Below are 16,786 nucleotides of genomic sequence, written 5' to 3'. Positions count from 1 at the left end.
GCAGAGAACACCTGGGGAGACTGAGTAGGGAGGAGGAAGCTGTCTGCTGCTGCCACTCCCCCTAGCTGAGCCCAGCTCCATGTAGGGCCCAGGTGAAGCAGCTCTGGAGCTTCCCTTCCCCACCTCTGGGACAGCTATAGACAGCAGCTGGGAAGGAGGGGGTGGAAGGGTTGTGCCATTGAGCATAGAGGGAGCACAGAGGTGGGAGTGATTCTTACTTGCTTCGGGGACTTAAAAAAAGTCCATAGCTGCTGCTTCCATGGCATGGTATACTGACTGTACCTCTGGATCCAGCTTTGATGGGGTGCCTTAGGCTTGTGACTCATTATAGAATTTAAAAGACAGCAGGAAGTAAATTATATTCTACCTTTTCTAGGTAGAAGAGCACAAGGTTTTTCTTAAGTCACTGTGGTAGGATGTGAGTATACATGTTGTCTGCGTTTTGATATAGGAACCAAAAGCCAGTGATAGCGTGATGCCATTCTCTAAGAGGCAGTAATAAATTTCATTTTTGCACGTGATCCCTTTTTATGAGGTTAATTTTCCCAAGGCTAAAGTAATAGTGAATCCCTTTGTTCAAAGTGTGGTCTTTTTTGTAATCAAAGAGAACTTATCTTTAACCCGTCTGTCAGCTTTAAGCACAGAGGTGGATTGGGTCAGATGTCAATCACATCTTTCATACTGTCAAAAGAAATCTATTTTGTTATGACTTCAAGCCACTGTATTCCTATAAAGCAGAATGTGTCCCCAGTTCTTCAAAAAGTTAGGTGCCTAAATAATTATATAGATAATTATTTAAGAGACCTGATTTTATTAAAGTTCTGAGTGCCTAGCAGCTATTGCTGAAGTCAGCGTCATCAAAAGTGCTGAGTGCTTGATACTTTTGCAAATGTGCATATTGAAATCAATGAGAGCTGCAGGGTGCACTCTGAAAATTAGGTCACTTAATTAGGTGTTTAAGTAGGCTCATAGGAACTTTGTTTTCAGGACCCATTTTCTAATGTCTTGGCCATAGTATTTGACTTGTGTGACAGCTCAGATATAATAAACATTTGAGGAAAGAACAAAATCTATAGAGAAGAGTGCAGTTTTTGATACTGTCACTCATATCCAGTCTCCTCCTTTAACATCTTATTCTCTCCATTTCTAAGACTCTCTCCATTCCTTGTTCTCCCTTTATCTGGCTGTCTCTTGTTGATTTTTCCCCCACCCTTTTCCTGTCACGCACTTTCCGTAGGAATTCCCAGCTGACTGTTCTTGCCCTCCAGCTTTTCTTTCTTGCTTATCTCTGGTGAACTCATCCAATTGCTTGATTTCATCTACCTTTTTTTAGTGACAACTCTTGAGCCTTCCCTTCAGTTCCTGACCTATCCCCTCTCACTCAATCTGATATTTTAGCTTATCTTTCCAACAGCTCTACAGGGTTGTCCTGCTGTCGATTTTCAGTTAACATTGCCAAAAATGAACTCCTTATCTTTCCTCAGAAACTTCCTATTCACAACATTTTCTATGGCTCTTGAGTGTGTCATCATCCATTAAGTCATTTAGGTCAGTAACTTGGGGTCATTTTATGCTTCTGCTTCTTCCTTGTCCAACAGATGCAAACAGTGTTTGAATTATTATTAGTAGTTTTCATTGTAGTCCTCTCACTGTTTTCTCCTCCACATGTCTAAAATCAGACCCCTTCTCTTTATCCCCCCACTTCACTACACATAGTACCAATGATCACTTTTCTCTTACAACCACACTGCTCACTTCCTCAGTTCATAGTCATTTTTGCTGGTCATTCCTAGTGAATCTTTTTGTTGGTTCTTCTTCCTTCACCAAGTCAGCCTCATAATTCTTGCATTTAATTTTCAAGCCCTATATTGCTGTACTCCTCCTTACTGTACTTATCCTTCCTTGTCTTGTACCTTGTTGCTTCCTTCCTCAACCCTTATTTCTCCTTTCCACCAATGATGTCAGTCTCAGTGATCCTGTCATTTATCAAAGCGGTGCTCAGCCTTCAGCCCATCAGATGAATCCAGCTCACATGGCTGTATTATCCAGCTTGGTGTCTCCCCATGGATCCAGAAATTTGGCAGTGGGGGAGTTACAGCATTAATTGCTGTAGCCTCCAGAGTTGGTCTATAGCGATCCAGTGCATGGGACCAGGCTGGTGTTCCAGATCACACCAATGGGCTAACTTGGCATGTGAACCCCATGCTGAATCCAGCCCTGGATTCCCCCTGCCCATGGGATTGGCTTGTGGACCAGCCCTGCTATTCTCATCTGGCTCGTGGGGCTGGAAGGTTGACCACTACTGGTGTATAGTACTTAGATCAGGGGTCAGCAAAGTTTTTGGGCTGAGTGCCAAAAACCTCAGCAAACTGGACTTGGAAGATATTGGCATGCCAAGGGTGGCTGGCAGTGGAGTTGAGAGGCCCAATTCATGTTGCGGCGGTCCAGCCCTGGCACCTTCCCTGCCATCTGCCCTGAGGTGCATTTGCACGTGCTGCCAACAACAACTGAGATTGGGCCTCTGACCCCAGCACAAGATCTTGCAGGCTGCCTGCTGAGAGCAGCCCAGGCTCTGGGCAGGCCCCTGCCACCCACCGAGGAGCCCAGACTGCTGGCAGTAGGCAGCTGCACTGGGGTCCGGAGCCCTGACCCTGCTCGTTGGTGGTGGTGGCTGCAGGCACGCCCCAAGAACACGGCAGGGAAGGAGTCGGGGCATAGAACATAGGGAGGAGGGCTGGCCCCTTCTCCACTGCAGACTAGGCTCCAGCTGCACAAGCAGGGGCAGGGCAAACCACGCTGGGACACTTCTGGCCCAAAATTAGTCACCGCTGAGGTCTGTGCTACCCTAAAGCAGTGACCCAGCTCCTGGCTTAACACAGTGGGGCCTGGGACAGGCAGCACAGATCAGCCTGGCCAGCTGGTGGTTGGGCATGAGAAGAACCCCCTTGGGACCGCCCAGGGCAGCAGCTACGTGCGAACACCTTCCCCTGGTCCCAGAGCCAGTCCCCAGGAGATGCAGATGGGGGTTGTGGGGGCCAGTGCACTCACGCAGCTTGCCCTGCCCTTTGCTGCTGGCCCAGCAGGATGGGGACATGCATCCTAGCTCCCCCACTCGCCCCTTGCTGCTTCTTGCAGGGATGCCAGGCTTTGCAGGCATGCAGGCCTGGGCAGTAGAGCACAGCCCTGACCCCTTTCCAGCAGTGGTCTGTGAGGCACACATGGCAACCAACCAGCCTGCCTGTCACATCCAGTTGGACTATGGGCAGCTGCTGCCAGCCATGGAGCCCGGGTTGCTTCCAGCATGGCTTGCAGCCTCCCTGCCTCCTGCTGTGAGCAGCCCGGGCTCTGTGGGCAGTGGCAGCTGCCCAGAGCCCAGCTGGATGTGGCCTGCCGAGTAAAGGGGCCTTGCATGCCATGTGCTAGCACATGTGCCTGGGGTTTCTGACCCCTGACTTAGAGGCAATTTAAACTTTCATTATGAAAGAAATGAAAATTTGCTTTCAACAACATTTTTGCTTTCAGGATTTTTTCGGTTTTAGAAAAAATAAAGTTAAAAATACTTTTTTCAAATTATGAAATAGTGGGGAATTTCCCACTTTTTAATTCCCCTAGCTTCTTCTCTTTTTTGCTGAAAACGTGTGACAGAGTTAAAAATTGCTAGGTAGTATTATATAAGTATATAAGCAGTATTGCCAGTTTCAAGCATTTAGAAATTGTGAGCCAGGCAGTAAAAATAATGAGACTTAACAACAGCAAATTTGGAACCCTTTTTGTTTGCCTTCTGCTTTCAGAGCATCTAGAGTTCATTTTAAGGTGTTCTTTGTAACCAGAAAAGGGTATAACCAGCATTGTTATCCCATATGTTTGACCACTGTGAGTAGCTCCCCTGAAAAGAGACATTATTTTTTAAGAAATATCATTTTTCCTTCTCTGTTTTGAAAGCAGTGTGAGCTACAGTTTTCATTCATCACTTGACAATTATGAGGCCAACAAAATTCCTTTCTTTTCTCTTAGTAAATGAAATCTGGGATTCTTACATAATTACATGACTCAAGGAGCTGGGGAAATCACCAGTTACCATGATACTTGTGAAAATGCCCGGGGCTACTACACATTCCAAGCTTTACTAGCCTGTCTTTAAAATGGCACTATGGCACTGTGCAGAAGGGATAATACAACCACCAGCTGGATTAAGTTGACAGCAGACATCTCATTGTTTACAAAGGTCAAGGGGGTTTTCCCTCACTCTTTTTTTTTCCCCCCACAGCATTGACCCTCGCTTTCACAGAGGGCCTTCAGTGAAGTCTTGGGTGTGGATAACAGAGGGGTGCAGGGTGGGGGAAGTACAGTACTGTGAACATGATGCATTTCTTTCCATGTGCAATACACAGAGGTCCTGTCAACAGGAAGGCAAAGCAAGCCTTACAGATTTTATTGGGGTTATGGAGCAGCATTCTGGTTCATTGTAATTGATTACTGTCACTGTATATTAACCCCCAGCCACAGCTTTTGAAATAGTAAGAAGGAAAGGGTCTCATTAAATACTAGAAAGGTAAGAGCCAGTTGCAAGGAAAGGAGTTCAATCTCCTCCCACACTGTAGAACTCTAGGATGCTTTTGATTTCTGGAATCCTTAGGGGTAAGCAAAGCTGATCTGTGATATATTTGAGTACCACATCCAGTAATATATTACTTTTAAAAGAATGTAAGCACAGGTTGGACTTGGGGTTTCATATATTCATAAATGGCGATAATTTCTGTATTTAGTGTTCATTGGTGTGTTTCTAGTGAACTCTATTTTCTTATAGTTCTTTTGTGGCCAGTGAAAAGCACTGGCACTGTATTTAGAAATGTGATTATTGAGTTCTTCAGTCGTATTATATATAAATATTCAATTTTATCTTGAGGCACCCAGAGAATTTTTTATACCTAATTTCCCACCAAAGTATAGTAACAGTGCCAGTAACAATTACAAAACTAAATTGCACTTCAAAGACTAAAAAAATCAATTTTGTCAGTTTATGATTTAGTGCCTAATTTCCATATAAATCACTTGACTTACATACATTCTAAAAATGACTCTTTACACCTCCCTCCTTTCTCTATTTGCATTTTCTTTAGAGCATCTGGCTAAATATCTTACGAAAAGTTTGTTGTGTATATTGCAATCCTTTAATTATCTTTGCATTTTTTGTGTTTGACAGTGTACCAGCTACAACAAGAGGCACCACGTCCCAAGAGAATCACTTGTCCTCGGGAGGTCAGTTCTTCTTTCACTGTACCTTGTTAAATCTGATGAATTGTCAGCAGCACGCTAATATTGGAGATCTTTCATATAGTCTGAGAGTAACAGTCTGCTTAATATTTCTAATACTATGAAACATACTGTTCTATAGAACAGATCATTTTTGCAAATTATAAGGTAAGTCATGAAAAAGTAAATCAATGTTTGTTAAATAAGCATGGAAATTAAAGGGTGCAGACTCTGCCCATTAGAGACCCCTTTTTCATTATGATACTAATTGGGCATTGCATGATGTGCTAGTACACTGCCTAAAATGTTGTGTTGTTCTTTTTTTGTTTATTGAAGTAATAGGAATAACATGATTCATATAATTTCAGTTCATAGAAAACACTTTTTTATGAAAGACTCGTGTCAGATATGACCAAGAGTGTTCAAAACTTAAAAAATATTAAATAACATTAGAATATTGTTCACTCATATAATGGAAGCTTAAAAGTTTGTACAATGTAAGAGGCCTTTGGAGCTAAAAAGATTGCTGAATAGTAAAGTCTCCTTTGTCTTCTTTTGTTTGCTCCATACAACTGTTTTTATTCAGCTTTCTGTTGAATATGGTAATAATTCTTGTTCAGTACTACAGCTTTATAATTGTAAAAATAGGGTATAGTAGGTACATATTGTCTTTTCCATTCAGTCAATAATATTGGTTTGGTTTCGGTCTCTGTCATCTCAAGGACAAAGTAACTACAAAGTCTTAGAGTACAAATTAATAACAATAATAATATGTGTTGGTAATACTAAGCTACTACATATAATAAACAAATGGTACCTAAAATATGCAAGCTATGATATTAAAAACTCTGAATATACAAGAAACAATACATAACATTTTTTTTCAGTTCTCAAATATCATAAACCTCTGCTTTGACCTGTCTACATAAATAGACTGTCTCTCTGAAGTTATCTGCATGCTCTCAACTAGTAAATGATTTCTCTTACAATACTCCTGTCATGCAAGAAATATTGAGGCTTAGAGAGATTAAGTGACTTGCCCAAGGTCACATAAAATATCTGCATCAGAGTTTGGAATTGAACCCAGATCTTATGAATTGCTGTCCAGTGTTGTGTATATATAATACTGTCTTTTGACTTTCAGTCATAGATACCAGCTTGCAATTGTTTGATAGTAGCGTGACGGGCTGGCTGGCAGTGACGTGGCCCAGGGGTTTTGAAAGGGCAAAAGATGATTGGAGGACTTGGGATTCTGTTTCCACACCAAGCAGGCCCAAGAGACTGACCCCCCCCCGGCCCCCTCCATGTCCCGATTGGCTCCTTGGGTCACCTGGAGGGGGATAAAAGGGACAGCGTGGGCTGACTCAGGGGAGAGACCAGCAAGGGACAACAAGGAAGGAGCTTCAAATAGCTGAGCCAGCAGCAGTGCCGCAGAAGAGCCTGAAAGAGCAGGACCTGCAGGCAGCAGTGGGACCCTCAGCAGCACGGCGTGTGGCCGGCAGGAGAGGCTCCCCAGCTCCAGGAAGGATCTGAGCAGCAGAGAGTTTCCCAGCTCTGCTTCCAGTTCCCCCAATCAGAGGCCAGGCAGCTCGATGTGAGGTCCAGGACAGTCAAGGCCCCTAGCAGGCAAGAATAGTGCTACCAGTTGTGCCTGTGTGGCAGTGTTCCTCCCTACCATATGGGTGATCTGGGTTCAAATCCCTGCTGAGGTGACTTAGGGTGAGTGAGCTAACAAGAAGTAAATCTTCTTACAGTGGGAAGGGGCCACTGTGTTTTCCCTCTTTTCCCCCCCTCCAGGTACCAAGGCCCTATGTTTCCTTGTCATTTTGCATTTTGTGCCCTTTGTATATTTCACCAACTCGTATTGTTTGCTCTGCTGTTTGAGTTTTATATTTTGGTAACCCCATGATTGTAAACGTCTAACCTCTGTTGAATCCTGCCCCCTTGGGGTGTTGTAGTGCCCACTATACCCTTTGATTTATGCCTGTTATGTTCCCAGTATTAAAAGGTATATGGTTAAGTCCCCACTGGGGGTTTGGCTCTGCTCGATAGGGGAGGAGAGTACCTACACCTCCCACAGCACTTGTGCACCTGCTTTGATCCCTTCAATTGGAAAGAAGGTACCTCTTGGAGTACCGCCCGGGTTACAGTAGAATGAGCAAGATCTTAGCTTCAGAATAAGTTTTCATGCACTGTCAGCTCAGGATGTCCCCAAATTTTATATATAAGATCATAAAAAGGACAAGCAGAATGCTAGTGTAGTTAAAGTGTCTGTCTCTCCTTCTCTTTTTCAAAAACTGCTGAAGAAAAACACCAACATGGTGGACCTCTGGGACTCTAGTGCATAAAAGCTGAAAAGTGTGAGCAAGACCTTTTTATCTTGTTTTGTCATACAAGACAGATGATATGTAGGTCTCTATGACCATAGCATTTTTCACAAGTAGAGACCATAGATTTCTCATTAAATGAAATCCAGATAATGACTTCTTCCTTTTAGTCATTCAGCTCCAAGCTTCAAAAGAGCTATGGTTAGCATGCATTCACTATCATACTCCCCTTATCTACCTTTAACATCTAGGAAATTCTTCTGGAATATCTATTCTTGATTAACTCCCCTTTATGGAGGCTCCTATTTTAAGATCAGTGTTTTATTCCAAATTTGGGGTTAAATCATTTAAACTAATTTGGACATCTTTTAACTGGTTTACACAGGTAAACTAATTTGAACTAAGGTAGGGTGTAAATTTTAAGCAGAATCACTATTTTTCCCTTTACTGTGGAAGAATATCCACATGGGGTAAATTAGCTATTCCACTTTAAATTCACACTTTTCCTTACTTCTAATTCACTTACATGAATAGATAATACTTTATTCAATTATAGTTTGTAGAAACATGGATTAATCAAGAAGCATAATGATTGAATAGATACTGCTAATGGAGTAAATGTGTAGACAAACAGAGCAATTAAGAACTCTGCAATGGCATACTACATTGGACATACTGCCTTAGATTTTAAAACTTGTTTTGATGAGCAGGATTTTATTATTCCTTTTGAAAAAAAATGCTAAAGGCTAAGTATAGACAGTCAAAAAGCCCCAGGCAAATCAATTCAATCTTTGCGGGTTAGTCTAAACTGCATAGATTGAACTGACAAGCAAGTCAACAGACATTCACTTTTGAAACAGGAAAGGCAGTCAGACCCCTGTAGTGGTCCATACCAGTAGATGGGGAGTGAAAGAGCACACCTCCCAGTCTGCTGTCCACTGTTGAAGGCATCCAAATATAGACAAACAGGCCTCATCTTTTGACTGGCTGCCCCATACATACCCCCCAAACCCTTGCAGTCCCTCCCCGAAGGGGGAACAGTCTTTCTAGCCCAGGGCTGGCTAGGCCTCCCAGCCTCAGAGAGCATTCCCCACCCCTGGCAGGGCCCCCCATCCCTGGCCTAGTGCCTCCTTGTTATTAGACTTCATATTAGACTTTAGGTTTGGGGGAGAAACCCCTCCCACCAGACCTCACACCAGGTGTTGCCCCACATGTCAGGGGGAGGGGGAAAGCCTAAAGCGGGGGCTTTATTCCCTGTTCCTGCCTGGAGTCAGAAGCAATTCCACTAGCTATGTCCCGATTCCCAGCTCGAACAGGTGGGGGTGGAGAGTGGAGTGTAGGCTGAGGTCTGCCTGGAGGGAGGAGGGGGAAGCTCCCAAAGCCTTCAGGGGCTTCCACCCCCCTCCAACAAGGTAGACTCTGGCTTGGGTCTGGTGTGGGACCGGACGGGGGTTTCAACACCCTCCACCCCCATCCTTCTCAGTCAGGTCAGGGCGTGGCCATATCCCCTTGCCTCCACTTGAACAGGGAGGGTGGAAAAGCCTCTGGGGGCTTTCCCCTTACCCTCCTACCTTCCAGGTAGACCCTGGCTGGGGTCTGGTGCCAGCGTTTTCCCCTACCTCCCTTCTCTGCCAGTAGGAGCTGTGATAGGGCTCCAGCTAAGGAGCAGAGGGCTGGGACAGACCCTGCTCTGCTGGAGCAGACGGCATAGCCCAGGGCTGAAAAGCATCCTGGGATACTGGGGGACTGTGATTTAACTTGAACCAGGAAGGGGTTCTGGGACAGAAGTTCCATGAACTGATTTGACCTACATCAGTTACATGTGATACTACATCCAAGCAGGTTTATGTTAAACCAGTTTTGGCCATTTCAAAATGTTTGAAGTGCACTGAACTTCTGTTATGTTGCAGGTTTAAACCAACTTCTGATCACTTAAACCGGTTTATGTATAACTTCTGTCCCTAGCTGAAGTGTCATGGAACCTTTAACTTCCATCCAGATAGCTACTAAAAGTGAGCTTAAAGATATCATCATTGTATGGTATTATCAGAATTCATAACTGCTCTGCACACACAGCTGTACCAAAAAAACCCTCCTAAATCAGTTGTAATTCACACTTTTTATACAGGTACAATTGTGTATGAACACTAATTTTGGATTAAGCTTTTCCTTTTGGAATTAGCTTGTCTTCTTTATTGACTTTAAAAAATGGAAATAGTACACACTTATTCTGCAGTTAGGCATTACATTTTGTAACTCCATATGCACCTTTTTAGTATGTTCACATATTCTGAAGTGACACAAAGATGGTAGCTCCACTGTTAAAAAGGTTCCTGTTTGAAACAGAAACTTCTTTGTAGCGCTGCATTTTATAGTACTACATTACCTGGGGACAGTGCCATGTAGCACTACAGGGGTTCCCCACAATTCAAGAGAACTTTGCTGGGTCTGACAGCTGAGTCCTTGACAGCCTTCAGGGAGCAGAACTACTCCTGTGGCATGGGAACCAGTGCTCCCTTCCCTTCAGCACCATTGGTGCCAGAGAATAGCTGCTGCCCTCATGGCATCAGTGGCGGGGAGGCCTGCTGTCACTACTGGTGAGGTCCTGGAATAGCTGATGGAGCCCCAGTAGCAGCAGTGCTATTGTATATAAAATAGACTGATCTATTTCTATGTATGTAGAGCATCACAGATATCTACAGAGGCTCATCAGTTTGTTTCAAAGGCACCTCTTAGTGTTTCTTCAGGACACCGTTTTTAGTTCAACTTTGAGTATTTGATATTGATGACTGTGGCGGAATGCCGGGCTAGCGGTTCCGGCACCGCTTAGGGGAGCTGCAGGCTTTGCGGAGCTGTGCGAGCGCGCAGCTTGTGGGACGGGATTGGAGATAGCTTTATAGCCGCCCTCGAGGTTCGCCGAGTTGGCACAAGTAGACGACTTAGAGTAAGTTGTTAGTTTTCTTATTCTATAGGATGTCCGTTGGTTCACGAGGTTCCAGAGCCAGCCCTTGCGTTCCAACAGTGGAGCTAGTCCAAAGCTAGGTGCAGCTGCTGGCTCTTTAAGTCCCAGAACTGGTCAACGGCTCATTGATATGGGTTGTTAGTAGTAGAAGTTATTACAGAGTAGATATAGAGTAAAACAAAAAGATTTTATTCACTCACCTGGCCTCACCCTCTTACGAATAAGAGGGGAGGCCGGTTGGAACGAAGCTGTAGTAAATACCAGTATAGCGAGCGTAGATATGCTGTCTAAGCTATGATGAGAGGCAGTCGAGGAGTGGAGTCTCCGACGTTTCTTCAGTTACAGTATGCTGGATACAAAGGATGTCTGTTGGTTCACGGGGTTCCAGAGCCACCCCTTGCGTTCCAACAGTGGAGCTAGTCCAAAGCTAGGTGCAGCTGCCGGCTCTTTAAGTCCCAGAACTGGTCAACAGCTCATGAATGGGATATACAGTACAAAACTGTAACACGGTGAATCGTTGTCAGTTGTCGGATTTTCGAGGCCTTTGTCTTCGCTGGGGTGCGCCCAGACGGAGAGGCTGAGAACTGGTCTATAGGGTGATCGGGCCTATAGAGTTTTCCAGTCGTCATCTCTGCTGTTTTCTGTTTCTTTGTCTCTTTATAGATGTTGGTTGGACTGCCTCTGTGACACTAACTATGATATAAGCTGAGCATACAGGGATAGGATAGTTTCTTTTACATAGTAATTGCTAGGCAGACTTTTTACATAAGTTTCATTTCTGCAAAAATAACACTTCTAGATAAAAAATAAAATCTATAAAATGTGCATGTGTAGCTTAATGTCAACAGAGAAAAATACAAAGTGCTCATTTAGCTTACTAGTTAAGACTTCAAGGTTACATAAATGTGAGAGTGCCGCGCGGCAGTTATACAGAAGAAAAAAAAATAAAACAGTTACAATGACTATACAGACTTCATTCATTACTAAGTAACAGATTTACTATTAAGGCCTCAAAAGCCTTATCTGAGGTCCTGGGGGCCTCCCAGGGCTGCAGCAGTGGCAGTCCAGTCATGCAGAGCCAGGCCAGCAACTGGAACATGACTGACTGGCCAGGCTCTGATTTCAGGCAGCACACGCTGCTGCCATGTGCTCTGCACTACTTCTTTTAGATACCGGGATTTCCCAGTATCTAAATTTGGCTCTGCACTGTGAATATGCAGCACAGAGAACCAAATCATGTGCTCAGGGAAGTGTGGGGCCCAAAACTGCATACAGTATTCAGGTGAGGTCTCACCAGTGCTGAATAGGGTGGAAGAATCGCTTCCCTTCACATTTGATTCCTTGAAGACCTGCTCCACAATCTTTACAGGTATTGTGCTTAGGGTGACTGGTTTTAATTCTCTGAAATCTCCGTCTTCCCTTTTTTAAAGATGGGCACTATATCTGCCTTTTTTCAATCATCCAGGACCTTACCAACTTCATGAGTTCTCAAAGGCTAAGTACAGACAGTCAAAAAGCCTGAGGCTGAATCAATTCAGTCTTTGCAAGTTAGTCTAAACTGCACAGATTAAATTGAAACAGAAGTGAACAGACATTTACCTTTGATTCAGGATATGCAGCCACATGCCTGCAGTGGCTCAGGCCAGAAGCTGGGGGGTGCTAGCACAGCTCCCTGGCTGTATGTTCACTTCCTCTTCCTGCTGCCCCCAAGGTCTCTGGGATTTGCAGTCCAGAGTTACAGCAACAGGACTCTGCAGAGTTGCTCATCACTTCCTCATCCTGCTTCCAGGTGACTCTGGGATTTGTAGTCCACAGTTGCAGCCAGCAGTAAGTTTGAAGGGGTATTTAGCTGCAGACCCCAGCCAGGCTTGCCTCCTCTGCTCCCTGCCCCTTGTCAGCTAGCCCTCACTGCTCCAGCTAGGGAGCAGAGGGATGGGGTCAGCTCTGCACTCTGGAGCAGACAACACAGCCCAGCCCAGGGATGGAAAACATGCTGGGTTGTTGGGGGACTGTGATTTAACTTGAACCAGGAAGGGGTCTGGGACAGAAGTTTTATACACTGGTTTGACCCAAATCAGTTAAGTCTGATACTACATTCAATCAGATTTATCTTAAACCAGTTTCAGCCATTTTGAAACTGGTTTATATGCACTGATCTTCTGTTCTGTTACAGGTTTAAATCATTTTCTGATGACTTAAACCAGTTAATGTGTAACTTCTGTCCCTAGCCTAAGAAGATAGCCAATATCTCTGGTCAGTTCCTTCAGTACTCTAGGGTGCATCCCATCAGGCCCTGTCAATCTGAAAGTATCTAACTTCTCAAAGAAATCCCTAACTTGTTCTGCCATTACTTTATGCTGTTTGTCTCCTTCCTTATCTCTACTGTCAACTGCACTCGCTGTCTGGAAGTTGACCCTGTTTTTGAAGACTGAAGTAAAAAAGGCATAAAATACTGCAGGCTTCTCTGAATCATCCATAACTAGATTGTCTTCTGCATTCCATAACTGGTTTCTCTGGTCTTCCCCTTCCCCTTGAACTGTAGAATCCCTTTTTATTGCCTTTCATATCCCTTGCCAGTTCCCTCTCAATTCATGCTGTGGCCTTCCTAATTTTCTTCCTGCATTCCTGGTGACCAAGCTTCCTTTTTTGTATAGGATACTTGTTTTTTTTTGCATTTCAACTCACTGAAGAAATTGCTATCTAGCCACGCTGGTGTCTTGTTGCATTTCTCATTCTTCTGTCACATTGAGATGGCTTGTTCCTGCATACTTAGTAGGGTCTCCTTAAATTCAGCCAGCTCTTCAGGACTTTTTTACCCCTCAGACTTACTTCCCAGGAGATTCTTCCCACCAGTTCCCTGGATTTGTTGAAGTCTGCTTTTCTGAAGTCCAGTTATTCTGCTGCTTTCCTTCTTTCCTCCTCTTAGGATCTTGAACTCTGCCATTTCATTGTTACCATCACCCAAGTTACCTTCCACCTTCACATTCTCAGCCACTTCTTCCACATTTGTGAGTAGCAAATCGATAAGAGTTTTCCCCCCCAGTTGGTCTGCTACCATCTGTATAGAAAAGCACTGCAGGAATTTTCTGGACTGCCAGTGCAGCACTGTTTCCTGCCCATATTTCAATAATATTGCTTTTATGATTAAAAAAAACATGTCTAATCGATTATTGCTGAAATCTGTGCTTTTTATAGTATTTGTTCAGAGAACAGTGCCATTTTCAGGGATCTGCTGTAACAAAGTAGTTTCATAGTTGGTAGGGTCAGAAAGGACCTGAGCAGATCATCAAGTCCGACCCCCTGCCATGGGCAGGAAAGAATGCTGGGGTCGAACAACCCCGGCAAGGTGTCTATCTGGCCTCCTTTTAAAGACCCTATAGAGTAGAAGTGAGTACCACTTCCCTTGGAAGTTGGTTCCAGATCCTAGCTGCCCTGACTGTGAAGTAGCGCCTCCTGATATCTAGCCTGAATCTACTCTCAGTCAACTTACGGCCATTATTCCCTGTAACTCCCAGTAGTGCTTGGGGGAACAGGGATTCTCCTACTGCCTGCTGGTCTCCCTAGACCATACACAGTACCAATATAGTTCTTCCGCTATATTTACCTGAATCTTCAAATTTTAAATGTTCCTCCCCAATAATTAGATTTTATACAGAGAAAATTATAATTTTTTAATAATTTTCCATGTGTAGAACCTAGTTACTGGAGAGTTGTCTTGAATTATCTCTCCCACTATTGAAGTGGGGCAAGCAACAAGGAAAGCAATGGTGGGGGGTAGGCAGCATGCCTTCTGCCTGCATCCCCTGACACCTGCTCCCATGCTGCCTATCCACCAGACCCTCTCTGCCACTTGCCTCCGCCCGCTGCCTTCCTCCCTCTCCCCTTCCCCCCTACTGCTGCTTACCCTATGCTACAGCTCTGGCTTTCACTCTGGCCCAGGGCATGGAACATACTGTGGCCAGAAAGCAGTGTCTTGGTAGCTCCAGCCCTGGCCCCAAGTTGTGGCAGAGCTAGAACAGCTGCCTTGTCATTATGTGATCTCCCCTGCACTCCCTCTGCACTGTGCAGTCTCCCCCGCCCTCACCCATGCTTCCTTCCTGCACTTCATGATCTCTCCCATGTCAGGGCCACGCTCAAATCTAAGATAAGGTTTCTTTCCTCCCCCCACATGTCGAATGGGGGGGGTGGGAAATCTCATCATGAATTTGAATAAATATATATCCCTCCCCTCCTACCCCTGTTTCCTTGGACTTGGTGTTTTCATTGTTCTTTCAGCTTCTCTGCATTCTCTGCATTCACTCATTGTCAGTTAGGCCCCTGATAATGGAACACTTTTATTGGTTTTATGTCAGATCCCTGCAGTATGCTGTCTGCTTTTACATAGATTTTTTGATTAATTATAATGTAACAACTGAATTCACCTGTCCTGATACAAAAAAAAATTGGTGCAAAAATTAAGATACGACTGTAAGTAAAATATGAACATTTATAGACATGTCTATGGGATTTCCTAACATGTATTTTTCCCCACTATCCCCCACATAAACATCTTGTCAGCAAAAACAGGTTGTCACTCCAGTGGGAAACAGTTTGAACTGTTGAATGTTGAGATATCTAATGACTTCTAATTAATCACCACCGGCAGTGAGAGTACTGTGAATATTCTGTCTTCCCAGTAACATTGGATTTCAGCCATACCCTGTTTTTTTCTGTATTCCTTCAAGCAATATTTTAATGATGAACAGCCCTTATAAATACAGTGTTAACTTTAAAAAGCAATATTCAGATGGAAGGAGAGTTTCTAAAACAATGCATCTGTATTTGCAAGCATAGTGATGTACAGTAACAAAAGACATTATTTTTGTGTGAAAGTCTTGTTATGTAGCATCTCTTCAGGATTATTTTCAAATAAGGTGGTCAAAAGGGGACACATTTGCAGAAATGAGTTAAAGCAAGATGTAAAATTACCTGATTTTAATCACTAAATAATGCTTTAATAGCTCTCAGTTTGAAAAAGGAGTTGTTTCAGCACAGTATTTGTATATATACATTTTTTAAATATAGTATGCCTTTAGCAAAGTAATTGGAATGAATTAGAGAATGAATACTGACAGTACTTGAGAACATATTATCAAATTGGTGAAAAACAGGTTTCTTAACGTTTTCTACTTTTCTCTCTCTATCTCGCTCTCTTTTTTCCTTTTTTTGGAGAGGGAGACCATAGGATCTTGCATATGTGTCCTAGAACATATAATATTCTCTGCTAGACTACATGTTTAAAGTCAGTCAGTGTTCTTAACTGTCACTTGTCTCTGTTCTGCTCAACACTTGAAGCAATGTTCAAAGCTGTGAGCTTGTCTACATTAGGCCTTTCAATATTGCTAGCAGCAGAATCAGTGTTGGCAAGAGAGGGAAATTTCAGGATAATTTCTCAAACGTTAAACCAATCCATAATGTATGTTATTATGTAGAGAAATTTCAGCTAATTGCTTTCTCTGTTGTTCTGAATTCCAACTAGATTGTGTCTAAAGCTGTGAAAAATATTCCCCCTGCAACTAAAGCAAGCAACAAGTTTCGTTGCTCAAAGAGGCTATTTCCTCTCTGAATGATCACAAAAGGGAAGTGTTTCCCCCTGCAGAAATGCCTTCTCTTACCTGAAACAATCCCAAGAGAATATATTATTATTATTATTATTATAATTATTAATAAAAACTCAGACTGTACTAACATCCAAATCAGCAATTTGTCTCTATCCCATGGCATGTTTTGCCGCCTTGAGTATCCATAAGTATATAGCTAATTATGGGGAGGGGAAAATTTCTCAAGGTATCCTTTTGGCCAATTGTCTGATGAGTAGGAAATGAGGTTGAAATATGTCAGAGAAGTTTCAGTCCCACAAGATTTATAGATACATGTTATGGTTCTTGGTAGCTATTTAATTCCATCCTGAACAGAATTACTCAAGAAGACCTAAAGAGCCATTCCACAGCTGAATTTTGCAAATTCTTCTTTGCAAACTACTTCCTTCTTACAAATTTTTAAAAATCTGGAAGACAGGCTAGGAGCAATAGAACCTACTACAGTGTTCCTTTAAAATAGAACAGTAGTTCGAAAAATAGATTGGGGAAAGTATGGCAGAGCAGCTTTGGTCCCTGCCACTTTAAGGGCTGAGAGCAGGCAGCAGGTCAGCTGGCAGGTATGGCCCAGCGCTATAGAGGCAGTGACATGACTACAGGAGGGCATC

The 16,786-nt window shown here is 43.5% G+C and overlaps 1 protein-coding gene across 1 annotated transcript in view; it reads left to right on the top strand.

The window, feature by feature from the left end:
* The window catches only part of CHN2 (chimerin 2), a 230,455-nt gene that overhangs the window by 100,595 nt on the left and 113,074 nt on the right, over positions 1–16,786 (top strand). Inside the window, exon 3 of the mRNA XM_090046649.1 lies at positions 5,204–5,259. Within this exon, the coding sequence (XP_089902775.1) occupies positions 5,204–5,259 (56 nt within the window). The remainder of the gene's footprint in view (positions 1–5,203; positions 5,260–16,786) is intronic.

This window comes from Crocodylus siamensis, chromosome 5, assembly GCF_052110815.1.
Source record: "Crocodylus siamensis isolate JL-2025a chromosome 5, ASM5211081v1, whole genome shotgun sequence".
NCBI classification, from domain to species: Eukaryota; Metazoa; Chordata; order Crocodylia; family Crocodylidae; genus Crocodylus; species Crocodylus siamensis.
Note: the sequence above shows the minus strand (reverse complement) of the source record. Positions and strands in the feature narration are given on the sequence as shown.